At 47.9% G+C, this 16,304-nt stretch overlaps 1 protein-coding gene across 4 annotated transcripts in view; it reads left to right on the top strand.

The window, feature by feature from the left end:
* Positions 1–877: 877 nt before the first annotated feature.
* ARHGAP22 (Rho GTPase activating protein 22) overlaps positions 878–16,304 on the top strand; it is a 177,753-nt gene continuing 162,326 nt past the window's right edge. For 3 of the 4 annotated variants that reach the window (XM_025284900.3, XM_044942400.2, XM_025284894.3), the window contains exons 1-4: positions 878–997; positions 8,840–9,028; positions 11,514–11,691; positions 12,069–12,234. In XM_025284900.3, coding sequence (XP_025140685.3) covers positions 12,183–12,234 — 52 coding nt within the window. In that variant the 5' untranslated portion in view covers positions 878–997; positions 8,840–9,028; positions 11,514–11,691; positions 12,069–12,182. The remainder of the gene's footprint in view (positions 998–8,839; positions 9,029–11,513; positions 11,692–12,068; positions 12,235–16,304) is intronic. The other variant, XM_044942401.2, reaches the window with a different exon arrangement.

The raw sequence follows: 16,304 nt of genomic DNA, 5'->3' as shown, positions 1-16,304 counted from the left end.
ATTATCATTCTTATTTTACAGATTGGGAATGGGGTGCAGAGAGACAGTGTTACTAACCCAGCTGGGAAGGGTCCACGGCAGGACTCAAATTCAATGGTGCTTGACTCCAACACCCTGGTTCTTTCCACGCCAGCTCCAGCCTCTCCCAGAAGGCCTGGACAGAGCGCTAGCCCGCCTCAGTGCAAGCACAGAGAAGGCCCGGTCTGCTGCTTTCCAGCTGAGTCCCCCTAGAAAGGCCAAGAGCAGGACATTACATCTTGCTCCTCAGGATCCCTGAGCTCTGGTCCTTGCTCAGGTCATGGGCTTCCTTACCTGTGCCAGAGGTCCGTCTCCACCATGGCCCACCCCGCCCCACTCCCAGCAGTCCCCCAGGGCTGGCAAGAGGTTATCGCAGTGATTAGGGTGAGTGATCATCCGCCTTGGCCATCGTCCCCTCCCTGAGCCTGGATTGATGGAGCCTCCACCCCAGCCCCTGCTCTGCCCAGATGCCGAATCAGGCACCAGTCCATGGCCAGCTCCCCCTGCCTTGGTCAGGGAGGACAAGAATGAGGGGCCACTCTGAGTCCACTCTCGGCAAAGGGGGCGAAGTCATGCAGAGAGCCCCACTGGGAGGCAGGAGACTGAGGGCCACCTGCCTACTTCCCTCCTTAGCCTTGATTTTCAAAAGCTTAGCAATCAGCTGCAGACCTTGGTTTCAAGTCTCAGAGATGCAATCTGTCACCTTGGGAAATGGACCGAATGTTTCTGACCTGCTTCCCAATCCACAGATTGGGGAGATCTGGGTGATGCTGGAACTTTGAAAAGTGGCCCAGCTCCTCCCTCTGCAACCTGCGGGCTCCTCCCCTGCTAATGACTTCTCCAGCCCCAACTTCCTCCCCTCACTCCAGACAGAACTGGATCAGCTGTGCGCAATTCAGCTGCTCTGCTCGGAGGAAGCCTGCACAGGAAGCCCCAGGAAGCCCGCATACCCTGCGAGCCGCCCCTGGCCCCAGGAAAGGTGAGGCTACAGATGAGGGTGGGGCGAATTGACATTTGCGGGTCCAGAGCCAGGGAGGGATGCAGAGACGGTGCTGCGAGGGAGAGGTCCAGGGGCGTGGGAAGCAGTGCATGAGGGTGCCCACCAGGGGGCGCGCTGCACCAAGTCAAACCCCAGGCTCGCAACTGCGAGCCGCCCTGCCCCATCCTTTCCTGGCAGAGGTCAGCTGCACCCGTGGAATGTTTCCTGAGCCGAGGCTGCGGCAGCCTCTTAGCAGGCCAAGGACGGCCGTCAGTGCACCATCCCCAGAGGCCCCGAGGAGCCGGGAAGCCTGGATCCGACTGACGATGTTCGTCCTGGGCAGCTTCCTCCTGGTCCTGCCCACCTCCCCTGCCCGCTGGTCACATGGGGTCTGGGGGCAGGGCCAAGGCCACGGAGGGCCTCCGGGGTGACGAGAGGGGGCAGGGATCCGGCGCTTCCTCCAGGCAGTGCCTTAAAAAGAGGGAACTCCGAACAGGTTCTGGGAAATGGAGGCGTCCAGCTCCCCCATACCAGGTGAGCAGACCCTGACCTGGCAACACCCAGGCAGCTTTCCTGGAAACCTGGGCCAGCCCCTCGCCTTCTGGGCCCAGATGTCCTCCTGGTGATGGGTGTCGTGTACCCTGTGCTCACACCCGCTGGCAGCAGGGAACCTGCTAAGAGATGAATGAGGAGCCATAGGGTGAACCCATGGGGAAGCCAGTCCAGGACCATGAAGGAAGGGAGGGCAGGGAATGCAAGAGCAATCTGGGTTTGAATCCCCACACCTTCACCGTGTTAAACTCGGTGACTCGGGGTGACTCACAACCCCAATGAAACATTTACCTCTGGGTGCTTGGCACCCCACTCCAGTGTTCTTGCTTGGAGAATCCCAGGGACGGGGGAGCCTGGTGGGCTGCCGTCTATGGGGTCGCACAGAGTTGGACACGACTGAAGCGACTTAGCAGCAGCAGCTGTCAAGTTAATGTGTTTGGTCTATAGGCACTGCCTACTTACTAAGTGCTAGCTGTCATTTTTAGTAACGCCTGTGGATGAGGTGATGCCCAGGTACAGGGCACAGTGGCCTGAATCCAGGAAGACCTGGTGCTCCCAGACCCACCCGTACAGTGAGCCCGTTGGCTATGTGGCCGGTGCCAGCCAGAGCTGCTCCTGGCTGAGACATCCCCCAGCTTGCTCTCCAGGACTGTTCTTCAGGGCACAGTGCCACAGGCAGGGGAGCTGTGCCCCTTCTGTGCTGAGCTTAACTGGGCTGTCGCCTGCCCTGGAACACAGCTGCCGAGAAAGGTAGGTGAGGGGCAGGCAAGGGCTGGGGTGGGTGGTTAGAGAGCAGTCTCTTGCCCCTCTCCCCCAGCTGGAGAGCAGAGCCCACCATACCAGCCCTTCCACCCACATTTTCCTCAAAGCAGATGCCCATGCCCCTGGGCCTTGTCATTCTGCTGCAGGCTGAGGTCAGTGAAGGTCACACCTCCAACCAGAACCCTCGTGATGCAAATCATGCCCCCCCACACTCATACACCTATGCATTCCCCCCTGGTGCAAGTGGGCAGTGAGGGGCAGGGACCTGCCCAGGGCACCTGGCACAGGTAGGACTGAGGCCCCGCTGCCATCTCCCAGGGAGGCCTCTGTTCTGAGATGGCAGAGCTGAGATTGGGGCATAGACTTGGCCAGGAGAAGGGCAGGGGTTGGGAAAGGTAAGAAGGGCCATCAACACATCCAAGAGGAAGAACTAACATTATTACACACACACACACACACACACACACACGGGTCAGCCTCATTTACCTTACCCTCAGAGCACCCTGCAGGGGACATTGTATTTTTAGAGCTCTTCTCCCCTCTTCTTGATCACGGTGCCCTGGCATCTCTTTTAGCATCTTCCTCTACTCTGGACCAGCCCAGATGCATTGTGCAAGCCTGCGCCGCCCAGCAGATGAGAGCAGGTTACTTTAGGCAATCAATGCACCACTTTCCACAACCATCAGGATTGTTTCAGGGATGGATTGTTTGCCCAGTCAAGGTCATGAGGGAAGAGATGTTTGAAGAAATAGAGAGGGAGAGCTTCCCAGCACTTCTAAGAGACTCACTAGGGGTATATTTCTTCTTCCTGCTACACATGAAGGAGGAAGTATTAGCTCCTGAAGTTGGTGTCCAGCAATTTTTTTTTCTCATCAGTAATCTTTTATTGGTTATGTGCTGAAATTATATTTTGAAGAAAAAGTAAAGTGAAAGTGTTAGCTACTCAGTCATGTCTGACTCTTTGCGACCCAATGGACTACAGCACACCAGGCCTCCCTGTCCATCACCAACTCCCAGAGCTTGCTCAAAGTCATGTCCATCGAGTCAGTAATGCCATCCAACCATCTCATCCTCTGTCATCCCCTTCTCCTGCCTTCAGTCTTTCCCAGTATCAGGGACTTTTCCAATGAGTTCAGTCCTTCTCATCAGGTAGCCACAGTATTGGAGCTTCAACTTTAGCATCAATTCAGTTCAGTTGCTCAGTCGTGTCCGACTCTTCGCGACCCCATGAATTGCAGCACACCAGGCCTCCCTGTCCATCGCCAACTCCCGGAGTTCACTCAGACTCATGTCCATTGAGTCAGTGATGCCATCCAGGCATCTCATCCTTTGTTGTCCCCTTCTCCTCCTGCCCCCAATCCCTCCCAGCATCAGTCTTTTGCAATGAGTCAACTCTTCGCATGAGGTGGCCAAAGTACTGGAGTTTCAGCTTCAGCATCATTCCCTCCAAAGAAATCCCAAGGCTGATCTCCTTCAGAATGGACTGGTTGGATCTCCTTGCAGTCCAAGGGACTCTTGAGAGTCTTCTCCAACACCACAGTTCAAAAGCATCAATTCTTCGGCACTCAGCCTTCTTCACAGTCCAACTCTCACATCCATACATGTCCTTCCAATTTAGGACTGATTTCCTTTAGGATTGACTGGTTGAATCTCCTTGCAGTCCAAGAGACTCTCAAGAGTCTTCTCCAGCACCACAGTTCAAATGCATCAATTCTTTGGTGCTCAGCCTCCTTTATGATCCAACTCTCACATTCATACATGACTACTGGAAAAGCCATAGCTTTGACTAGACGGACCTTTGTCGGCAAAGTGATGTCTCTGCTTTTTAATACGCTGTCTAGATTTGTCATAGCTTTTCTTTCAATGAACAAGTGTCTTTTAATTTCATGGCTGCAGTCACCATCTGCAGTGACCTTGGAGCCCAAAAAATAATCTGTCACTGTTTCCATTGTTTCCCCATCTATTTGCCATGAAGTGATGGGACCAGATGCCACGATCTTCGTTTCTGAACGTTGAGTTTCAAGCCAGCTTTCTCACTCTCCTTTTTCACTTTCATCAAGAGACTCTTCAGTTCCTCTTTGCTTTGTGCCATAAGAGTGGTATCATCTGCATATCTGAGATTATTGATATTTCTCCCAGCAATCTTGATCCCAGCTGGTGCTTCATACAGCCTGGCATTTTTCACGATGTACTCTGCATATAAGTTAAATAAACAGGGTGACAATATACAGCCTTGACGTAGCCCTTTCCCAAACTGGAACCAGTCCGTTGTTCCATCTTCAGTTCTAACTGTTGCTTCTTGAGCTGCATACAGATTTCTCAGGAGGCAGGTCAGGTGGTCTGGTATTCCCATCTCTTTAAGAATTTTCCAGTTTGTTGTGATCCACACAGTCGAAGGCTTTGGCGTAGTCAATAAAGCAGAAGTAGATGTTAGGGCTGTGCTTCATTTTGTGTTAGTTTGTTTGTATGGTATTCATTCTTTTCCTTGTGTCTATTTCTTTCCAATGTCATTTATGAAAAGACTCTCCTTTTCCTGCTGAATTGCCTTGACATCTTTTTTAATTGAAGCATCCCTGATTTGCAGTGTTGTGTTGGTTTCTGGTGTACAGCAAAGCGATCTAGTTTTATGTTTGTGAATATACATATATGTATGCATATATATTCTTTTTCAGATTCTTTTCCATTATAGATTAATACACTATATCAAATATAGTTCCCTGTGCTCTACAGTAGGACCTTGCTGTTCATCTACTTTATATATAGCAGTGTGTATCTCTTATTCCCAAATTTCTAATTTATCCTTCCACCCACCTTTTCCCTTTTGGTAATAACCATAAGTTTGTATTCTGTGTCTGTTTTTATTTTGTATATAAATTCATTTGCATCATTTTAGATTCCACACATAAGTGATATCATACGAAATTACGTTTCTCTTTCTTCCTTACTTCATCTAATATGATAATCTCTAGGTCCATCCATGTTGTTGCAATTGATGTTATGGCATTCATTTTTATGGCTAAGTAATATTCCGTCATATATATATATGCATAGAGATACATATATGTCATATATGGTGCAGTCATGCCCCCTGTACTCTGATGCAGGTGGGCAGGGAGAGGCAGGGGCCTGCCCAGGGCACTTGACACAGAGGAGACAGAGGCCTACTGCCCTGTGTGTTTTCTGTATCCGTTCATCTGTAATTGGGTGTTTGGGTTCCTTCCATGTCTTGGCTATTGTAATTAGTGCTGCTATGTACATTAGAGAGCACATATCTTTTTCAGTTAGAGTTTTCTCCAGATATTTGTTGGGGAATGAGATTGCTGGAGCATATGCTAGCTCTAGTTTTAGCTCTTTACGGAATCTGCACTGTTCTCCATGGTGGCTGTACCAATTTACATTCCCACAAACAGTGTAGGAGGGTTCCCTTTTCTTCACACTCTCGCCAGCATTTATTATTTATAGACTTTATGGTGATGGCCTTTCTGACCAGTGTGGGGTGGTGTCTCACTGTAGTTCTGATTTGCATTTCTCTAATAGTTAGCGATGTTGAGCAGCTTTTCATGTGCCTGTTGGCCATCTGTATGTCTTCTTTGGAGAAATGTCTACTTAGATCTTCTGCGCATCTTTAAGATTTTGGGTTTTGTTTTCTTTAATACTGAGATATATGAGCTGTTTGTATATTTTGGAAATTGATCCTTTGTTGGTCTCATCATTTGCAAATATTTTCTCCTATTCTGTAGGTTGTCTTTTTGTTTTATTTATGGTTTCCTTTGCTATACAAAAGCTTTTAAGTTAAATTAGGTCCAACTTGTTTATTTTTCCTTTTATTTCCATTACTGTAGGAGACAGATCAAAAAATATTGCTGCAATTCCTTTCAAAGAGTGTTCTGTGTTCTCCTCTATGAGTTTTATAGTGTCTGGTATTACATGTAGGTTTTTAATCTATTTTGAGTTTATTTTTGTGTATGGTGTTAGATTAATTTCATTCATTTACATGTAGCTGCCCCATTTTGCCAGCACCTCTTACTGAAGAGACTGTCTTTTCCCCGCTGTATATTCTTGCCTCTTCTGTGAAAGGTTAATTGTCTGTAGGTGTGTGGGTTTATTTCTGGGCTCTGTGTCCTGTTCCATTGATCTATGTGTCTGTTTTTGTGCCAATATTGTGCTGTTTTGATTACTGTAGCTTTGTAATATTCTCTGAAGTCTGGGAGGGTTATGCCTCCAGCTCAGTTCTTTTTCCTCAGAATTGCTTTGGTAATTCAGGGCCTTTTGTGACTCAATATAAATTTTAGGATTATTTATTTTAGTTCTGTGAAAAATTTCATGGGTAATTTGATAGGGATCTCTTTAAATCTGTAACATGCTTTGGGTAATCTGGCCATTTAAGCTATATTAATTCTTCCAATCCAAGAGCATGGGCTATTTTTCCATTTCTTTGAATCATCTGCAATTTCCTTTATCAGTGTTTTATAGCTTTCAACATGTAAGTCTTTCACCTTCTTGGTCAGGTTTATTCCTAAGTATTGTTTATGCAATTTTAAAAGGGATTTTTTTTTCTTACTTTTGCTTCCTCTATTTTATTGTTAGTGTAAAGAAATGCAAGGTAGCTCAGTGGTAAAGACTCTGCCTGCCAATGCAGGAGACATGGTTTCCATCCCTGGGTCAGGAAGATCCCCTGGAAAATGAAGTGCAACCCACTCCGGTATTCTTGCCTGGGAGATCACATGGACAGAGGAGCCTGGCAGGCTACAGTCCCTGGGGTCACAAGAGAGTCAGAAAACAACTTATCAACTAAACCCCAACTGCTACTCTGTCTTTTGTTCAGAGCATTTAGTTCATTGACACTTAAGGTGATTATTGCCAGGTATGTGTTTATTGCCATTTTAAACCTTGCTTTCCAGTTGATTTTTTATTTCTTCTTTGTTCCTTTCCTTTCTGTTTTTCCTTTTGTGGTTTAATGGTTTTCTTTTGCATTATGCTTGAGTTCTGTTCTTTTTAGTTTTGTGAATCTATTATATGTTTTTTTATTTATGGTTATTCTCGTTTCCAAGGATGTTAACACATTACTATATCTATTTGGCTTATGCTGGTAGTCATATAAGCTCAAACACATTCTTTAAAAAAAATTTAATTTTCTTACTCTCCTTCCCTACATTTTATGATTTTAATGTCTTATTTTACATCTTCATGTTATCCTTTTGCTGTTCATGGTAGTTATAATCACTTTCATAAATTTTTTTAATTTTTTTAATCTATGTACTGTACTTGCTTTTTAAGTGATCTCTATACAATCTTTTTTTTATATTTGCTTTTCCTGATTTGATTTTTCTCTTTCCTAAAGATTTTTGTTTATTTTCTATTTAGAAAAGAGCTTTCAATATTTCTTTTATTAATACAATGGGCTTAGAATTGCTGTATTCTTTTAGTTTTTGCTTACCTGAGAAATTCTTTATTTCTTCTTCTGTTCTAAATGATAATCTTGCTGGTTAGAGTATCCTGACAATATAGCTTGCAGATTTTTCCCTTTCAAGACTTTGAGTACATCTTGCCATGCCCTTCTATCCTGCAGTAGAGAAATCAGCTGATAACTTCCCTGTTATGCTTTGTTTTTCTTTTGCTGCCTTTAGAATCCTCCCTTTGTAACTTTTGCTGTTTTCAGTCCCCTTTCTCTTTTTTCTCCTTCTGAAATCCCTTATTATGCATAGATTGGCACACTTTATATTATCCCATAAGTTTCATATATCATGTTTTTTTTAATTTGTCTTCCTATCTGCTATTCTGAATGGGTGATTTCCATTCTTCTGTCTTCCAGATCACTTACTCATTCTTCTGTGTTATTTAGTTTTCTCTTGGTTGTCTTTAGCTTGGTTTTCATCTTAGCAGCTGTGTTTTCTCATTCTGATTGGCTCCTCTTTATAGTTCCTGGCTTCTTGTTACAGTCATCAACATTTCTATCAATAGCTTTTCTTAATCCTTTCAGTATTTTTATTACCCTCTTTTGAACTCAGGGTCTGGTAGACTGGAAAGGTCTATTTCATTGTTTCTTTCAGGGGATTTTCTTGTTCTTTTATTGGGGTACTTCCTCTTCTTTATTTTTCTTATATTTCTCTGACTCTGAACTTAGGAAAAACAGTTATCTGCTGTGGTCTTGAAGGGCTATTTTTATATGGGAGTGTCGCCTGCATGAGTCTAATAGTTTTGGTGCAAGGGCTGTTATTGGTATGGATGCTTGCCATGTCTTTTCCTTAGGGTGTGCTGGTCATTGTCCCCTTGGCGGGGGATATGATTGGTGTTTTGGTGAACAGAGTTTGCACTGGATGTTGAGTGGGGCCTCCTCTTTGCCCATTAGGGCAGAGTCTGCTCCCCAGTTGTTGAATTAGAAGCCCCCAGATCCAGTTCTAAGCTGCAATGTGAGATAACTGGGACTGGAGTCCTGCTGGGGGTGGAGCCACTGAGTATCCCTCCGCAGGAGCTGCCCACTGGGACATATGCTCTGTGACGTCATCTGCCACGCGTGTGTGCTTACAGAGTGCACGGTATTGGCGCTGCCCTCAGCCCCACTTCAGCCATGGGAATACAGACCATCAGCCCAGATGTCCCCCAGACGCTGTGCTGAGAAAGCCATTGGTGCAGATCCACCAGCACCCACCGCAGTCGTGCACCCAGACGCTCCATGGTAATGCTGGGAATCAGCCCAGTCCTCGGCCCCTTCTCTGAGTAAGTGTACCCTTGAAACCCCACCATTGCTGATAGGAGACCCGCCCCAGCCAGGGGTGTGCCAGTAATCCCCTTGGATGTCCCACAGGGTCTGCACTCGCATATTTCCGCCTAAATCTCGCAGGCAGCCACAAGAAATCAACTCAGATTTTATCCCCACTTACAAGTTGTGCACCCATGAGGAACTGGCTCAGATTTCAGCCTGCCTCCATGTGTGGGCAATCTCCCTACACTTATGTGCTCCCAGAGCCTCTGATGGTGGAGCTGTGCCCACTCTGAGCATGCCAAAACAAGGCTGGTATGGCAGGGCCGAGTGCCCCCTCCCTTCACATGTGTTGACAGAGGGGCTCCTGTAGTGGGCCCGGGATCCGTACCGCATACACCCCCAGTTGCAGTCTGCACCACACTCCAGGCCTTCCATCTGTCTGTGCAGCCACATCAAGTCCTCTCCCCTGGCCTGTCCGCTGAAGCCTGAGTTTCTGTATCCAGCCACAGCACACACTGGCAGGTGTACATCCCGGGCTGGGGAGTGCAGCGAGTTGGCCAGGACCATATGTGCCAGTCTCTCTCTGCCCTACCTGCCACAGGCTGGCTGCTGCACCCACCTCTGAGCCTCTAAATATCCTGGCTGATCTCCCAGTCGGCGAAGGGCATTCCCAGGATGAGGGAACCTTTCCTCTTCCACAGCTCCCTTCCAGGGACACAGGTCCCATCCCAGTTCCTTTTCTTCTCTCTTCTACCTAGTTATATGGTGATCTTTTTGCGGTTTGGTTTTGTGAGGTCTTCTGCCAGAGTTCAGTGAGTGTTCTGTGAAAACTGTTCTCCATGTAGATGCATTTTTGATGTTTTTGTGGGAGGAGGTGTGCTTCAGGTCCTTCTGTTCCCCCACTTTGATCTCCACTCTAGCGTTTTTCAATAAGGTAGCCTTAATGAAGATGAAGCAGACACCTCAGGAAGCAAACTAGAGAACAGGGGCAGAGGGAGAGTCTGACTTGGTTGACATTGTCAAACTGCGGGATCTAGCCATACCTGAAGTCCGTATCATGAGAACTTCCTCAATAAAGAAGCCAAAATACTCCTCTTATCTTCTAAGCCAATTTTAATTGTCTTTTTTGTTTCCAGCAACTGAAAGAATCTTACCTAATCATCCTCTTTTGACCAAAGCTAAAAATGGATACTCAGAAGGCATATGGTTGCCAGATAAAATATAGGTCACAGAGTTAAATCAGAATTTAGATCAGTTACTAACAATGAATAGCAACAGTACCTTTATAGTAAATGTTATATCCCTTGAAATATTTGTAGCACATTTATACTATATAACAGGGAATTCCATATTTTTATTTGCTAAGGCTGGTAGCCCTATTTCAGCCACGTGTCCATATTTACACTACTTAAAAAACAAAAAACTGGGCCTGGACACAAACCCAGAGTTTTTAATTCTAAAGCCACTACTACACCAGGTCCTGCAATGGGCGCCTTCCTCTCACTCCCCACCCCTCCATCACCTTCCCAGCCTTGTGTGCTTAGAGGGTGTGAAGAGATGTCACTCTGTCTCCAAGGTTCTCTGAGGTCTGTCCCGGTTTCAAGGTTCTCAGGCTTGACGCTCCTCTAGTTCCTTGGCTTTGCTCTGCCACTGCCTCTCTGCTTTGGGCTCCATCTCTCTTCTCACTCTGCTCTTTGCCCTGACTTCCCTTTGCAAGCCAAGCCACTGTTCACTTGGTCCCAAGGACATGCTGCCGTCTCTGGTTGGGGCTTTGTTGTTCTCTTCCAGCAGTTTCACTCTCACCCACCAGCTTCTGTGCCCAGCTTCCCCAGGTCAGTCCGCAGAACAAGCCTGGCCCCTGTACTGAGCTGTCCCTGTGTTCCCCTGAGAACACCAGAAGCAGGAGCTGTGCCTGGTCCCCAAGGCATGGAGCAGGGTGCAGCCTGCCGAGTGCCGTGCCGCCGCCCGCAGTCGGGAGTGGAAGGGACATGCCCACAATGACCGCGGGCTGTTGCTCTGTCTGTGTAACAGTGACCGGGGGACTACCCTAGAAGTCCAGTGGTGGAGACTGCCTTCCAGTGCAGGGGTTGTGGGTTCCATCCCTGAACAGGGAGCTAAGACCCTACATGCCTCAAGGCCAAAAAACAAAACCAGTATTGTAACAAGTTCAGTAAAATAAAATTTTAAATGGCTCACATTTAAAAAGTCTTTAAAAAGAAACAGTGATTGGTTCTATAATCACAAACATGAGGCAAATTCAACACAGCAGAGGCAGGGGAGCAAAGGAGACAAGAAAGGTGGTCGAGAGAACGTTCTGTTGGCTGTCCCTGCCCCCAGGAGTTGGGCTCAGTCTGTGTAAACTCCCTGCATATTTAAATAGGATGACATGCCCCTGCCTTTCCGGCGGTCGCCAGCACCACCATGTCAGTGATGTTGAGGGCTACATAAACGTTACTTGGCTGTTTTCTAATCAGGATTTTTCTTTTTCATTTTCCACAGCTATAAAATATGCGATGATGATGCTAAATTTCCAGAAATGGAATGAGATGCCATGCTGTTAGCCGCAGTGTGCCAGGGTGAGGGTCTGCCGTGGGTGCTGCTGGGGCTGTGTTTCCCTATCCGGGTGTGGGGTCCGTGTCCTTCGTCTCCCCACTAACAGGACCGCTGTGCACACCAGGTGAGGGTTTGGGAAATCACATTTCACGTTTGCAGGTCACTGTAGCTGGTTTTGAAGCTCTCTGGAAAACACATCTCCTTTTAAATCGAGGCCAGCCAATTGAAAAGATTAGACATATCTGACAGGTGTGAAGGGCTTTGCCATTTTATACCCACCACCTTATTGACCCTCTGTTCACTCTGAGGTGTGGTTCATCATTGTTCCCATTCTGCAGATTTGAGGAACTGATACCCAGTGGTCTGTGACTTGCCCAACGCCATTCCACAGTCCCTAGGACGCTTGCATTTAAAGGACGCATTCCTCATAGAGAAGCTTCTTGTTTGAAATCCAAGAAAGCACCAGATAAAGGGCATTCTAAATATATTTCTTTTCTATAGATGCTGATCTCCTATTACTGGAAAACAGGAATTAGCCTGTCTGCTTGAGGATGTGGTTGGTTCTTTATAAAGAGGACACACAGGAAAGCTTGCACATAGAGCGCCAGCTTCGTTATGCTGCCGACAGCTCCCAGCAAAAGGAGGACATTGGCAGCCAGATATTTCGGTAAGAAGTTGATTTTATTCTATGTGGAGTATGATTACCTTTGTTCTTAGCTTCTTGCTTGGGGGATGGGGTCACTTGAGGCCACCCAAAGGAGCTATCTCAGTCTTACAAGCTGACAGAAAGCATCTAGGGGTGTCTGTGGCCAGGGCCCGGGCACGGACTGATGGCCTAGCCCTGACCCCTGAACTCAGGAGCTGGTTATGTCTGCCTGAAAAACAGAGCCTTCAACATGACCACAACTGTCAGGGCCCTGGCTCCAGTGGCTCAGGGCTCTGATGACAGCCAGATTTTGTGAGAATCTGTGTACCCACAGACCACAGGTGCAAAAAGTCATCACAGGGAAGGTGGTGCATCCTGAGGCTGCCCTGTATCTTGCTTGGAAGCAGTCAAGCCCAGCAGTTCATTCAGAAACAGCAAGGACGGTTCTGCTGCTGCTGCTAAGTTGCTTCAGTCGTGTCCGACTCTATGCGACCCCAGAGATGGCGGCCCACCAGGCTCCCCCATCCCTGGGATTCTCCAGGCAAGAACACTGGAGTGAGTCAGTAGTCTTCAATAGGCTGTCCCGGAGATAACTTAGACAAAGTGGGGCAACCACTGGGTGGGCATACAAGCGCTGGCTGGGGGGAGAGTCGTGCCTGGCTGGCTGAAGGCTTGTGCGGCGACATCGCTTGTTCTCTGGGCCTCGGTGCCTTCAGGTGACGATTGAAATCCTGGATGCTAGCCAGAGAAGCACAGTCAGTGGCACGCAACCTGGCTCTATGTTAGAATCACGCCGGAGTTCTTAAAAATCCCCAGGCATTGGCGGGGGTGGAGGAGGGGGCGGCGGTTGCACTCTACAGCCTGGAAATCTTAGTTCCCCAACCAGGGATGGAACTCATGTCCCCTGCAGCGGAAGTGCAGCACACCAGGGAAGTCCCTCCCCAGGCATTCTTGAATGCTGGAGATCGGGCTTAATTGGTGTGGGGCGGGTTGTGGGCATCAGCAGTTGCCAGGTGAACTTTGTGTGTAGCCAGGCCACCAGACAGAGCCCAGAGAGGCCCCAGATCACACGGCGGCCTTCACTCTGGTCTGCAAAGGGCTCCATAGGGATGCGGAATCAAGCCCTGTATTCACAAAGCCAGGTCCCCGGGATCTCACCCTGGGCTGGACACGTGCTGCAGGTCCTTGTCACGTGTTTAACTCCTCTGGAGCTTCCTTTTTACAGTAGGGAGTGGGGAGCAGCTGAGATTAGCCTTGACTCTGTTTAGGCCTGATGCATTGGGTCGGGGGGGCTGTAAAATCTCCAGATATTTTTTTCTCAGATGGGTTTATGGGATCATCTCTCTTACCCTGGTACATTCTAGAGATTACTGGGGGACTTGAGCTTGCTTTTAACTGAAATTTTTGAAGACCGAGGCAAACAGAAACTTACCACAAACTTACTTTTTCAAAAGGTTCCAGCTATCAGATTTCCATGGTGTGGCAAATGTCCCCTGCCCTCAGAGGATGCTGATTCTTTGAGAAAAGGGCAAAGGAGCTCTTGCACAAGATACCTAAATTTAAAGAAAGAATTTAGGTTTTTTTTGTGATGAACTTCATTTAAAATTAACCATTTTAAAGTGAGTAATTAGTTCAGTGGCAATTTCAAGATGTCCCACAACCATCACCTCTCTCTAGTTCCAAAACATTTTCATAACCCCCCAAAAAACCCATCCACATGAAACAGCTGCTCCCCACCTTCCCCAGCCCTGGCAACCCCGAGTCTGCTTCCTCTGTTTGTGGAATTACCCATTCTGGATCTTTCTTATCAGTGGAATCATGCAGTGTGTGTTCTTCCATGTCTGGCTTCTTTGACTTGGTGTGATGCTTTGGAGGTTTATCCATATCACAGCAAGCATCAGAACTTTATTCCTTTAGGTTGGATTAATTTTTTAGTGCTATCTGACCACGGCTTGTCAGCTTTGTATGAAATGAGCAGCAGTGCCGTTCTCAGGAAGGCTTCGGACAGGACAGGAGAGTCATCCAACGCGGGGCACACGTCCCCACCCCATCCCTGCTCTTCCTAAGTCAGCCCTGTCTCTTCTTCCTCTCCCTGTTTCTCTCTGTCCATCTGCCTGCCTTTCTCTGACCCTCCTTTTCTCTCTCTCACCTGGATACATTCTAGAGGAAATTGTTGGGGAACTTGAGCTTGCTTTTAACTGAAATTTTCAGACAATTGGGGCAAACAGAAGATTCTTTGGGGTTAAATTGAGCTGCTGTGCTTCACTTAATCGTTCTGCCCATAATATTGTCAACTTGTGGACCTGCTGTGTAGCAGGAAGCCAGAGGCCGGCTTCTACACAAGTCTTGGCCTTTCACTCGGGGGACCCTGTGCTAAAACTCTCACCCAGGCATGGGCACCACCCCCAAATCTACCTCTTGTGACCTATCCCTGTGCCGCAGTCTTGCTTGGTCAGACCAGCTGCAGTCTCTTTGCTTCCAACTTCCCAAATATCTGCTCACTGAGCTGCCTGGCTCTCAAGTACTGGTGGCTTCTTTTAGCTGACCCTCCATGAATAGCCACTGGGCATCTGAATCACAGTGGGAAGCAAGACGACGGCCTCTGCTCATACCAGGCCAGTGAGTCCACAGTGAAGAAGGCAGGCCTGAATCTAGCCATTCCTACAGGTCCCCACTTCCTCAGCCCACGGTCTGACCTTCAGGACCAAGGCCAGGGGGCCGCTTGGCATGGGCATCCTCCGTCACACCCCTTCCCCAGGCCTTTCCAACTCTGTGGCTTTGCAGACTTGTCCTTCCTCTGGAGCATACCATTACCCTTCCCTGCAGTGATACAGGGTTTGGAGGAGACCACGAGAACCCAGGTGGGAAGGCAAGGCTATGTCCTGGAAGAACAGGACACTCACAGAGAGGGGAGCTGACGTGGTAGGAAGGGGAGTGGTGGGCGATGCAAGGGGAAAGGTAGCTTGATGCCAGTTTGAGAAGCTTGGGCTCTTTCTCCTGGGAGGTAGGGAGCTATCGAAAGTTGTAAATGTCGGACTCATTGGAATTGTTTACAGGGAAAGTGACAGGGCAGCTGGGCGTGGGTTCGGCTCTCACCTGGGTTCTTGCAAAGGTCCCCTCACTGGTCTTCCTGAGTAGACCCATGGCCTGTCCGCCTCTTCTCAATATTACAAATGGGACAAGGCTTTGAAACCAAATCAGATTAGACCTGTCATTCACTCAACACACCCCAGGGAATTTCCATGTCACACCTCCACCTGGCCCAGCATTACTCATCACGTCCTCTCCTACATAGCCCATTTGCCTGGCACCAGCAACACCAGCCTCCTTGCTGTTCCTCGAACATAGCAGCTCTTTGCTGTGCTCTCACATCTCTCTGGATCACCCTTCCCCCTCGGATATCCACATGACTCGCAAACTCACTTCTCAGATTTTTGCCCAAATGTCACCTTCTCCTGAGGCTTTCACTGACTGCATGCCTGTGTCACGGTGGGATAGGTGACACCGTAACTGGGTCACAGGTCGTCTGCCCATCACAGTAACTCAAAGGCCTAGGCTAACGGAACAACCTTTATCTCAAGTGGTGCTGGTGGCCAGACCAGATGGCAAGGGGAGACATGGAGCTCTAGAAGGGTTTCATGTCAGCAATGAAATCCTCAGTCTGGAAGTCACACATGGCACCCTCCACTCATAACTCCTTGCTCCGGCTAACCACAAGGGGTCCAGGAAGCACAGTCCAGCTGCATGTGAGGAAGGGAGGACTGGAAGTATTTGGCAAACCACACACCAATGGCTACACAAATTGAATCCTACCCTGACATTCCTACCCTTCTTCTTCGCTTTACTCTTCTTCATAGCGTCTGTTATTATCTCATATATTTCTGTATTTTAACAGTTTATGGGCATGTAGGTTACATAGCATAAAATTCATTCATTCTAAGTGTGCAATTAAATGGTTTTTGGTAAATTTATAGAGCTATACAACTATTACCATAATCCAGTTTTCAGACACTTCTATGGCACAGAAAAATTCCCTCCTGAGTATTTGCAGTTAATCCCACTCCCGCCCCCCAGCGTGGGAAACCATTGCT

Source organism: Bubalus bubalis, chromosome 4 (assembly GCF_019923935.1).
Source record: "Bubalus bubalis isolate 160015118507 breed Murrah chromosome 4, NDDB_SH_1, whole genome shotgun sequence".
In the NCBI taxonomy this organism is placed as follows: Eukaryota; Metazoa; Chordata; class Mammalia; order Artiodactyla; family Bovidae; genus Bubalus; species Bubalus bubalis.
Note: the sequence above shows the minus strand (reverse complement) of the source record. Positions and strands in the feature narration are given on the sequence as shown.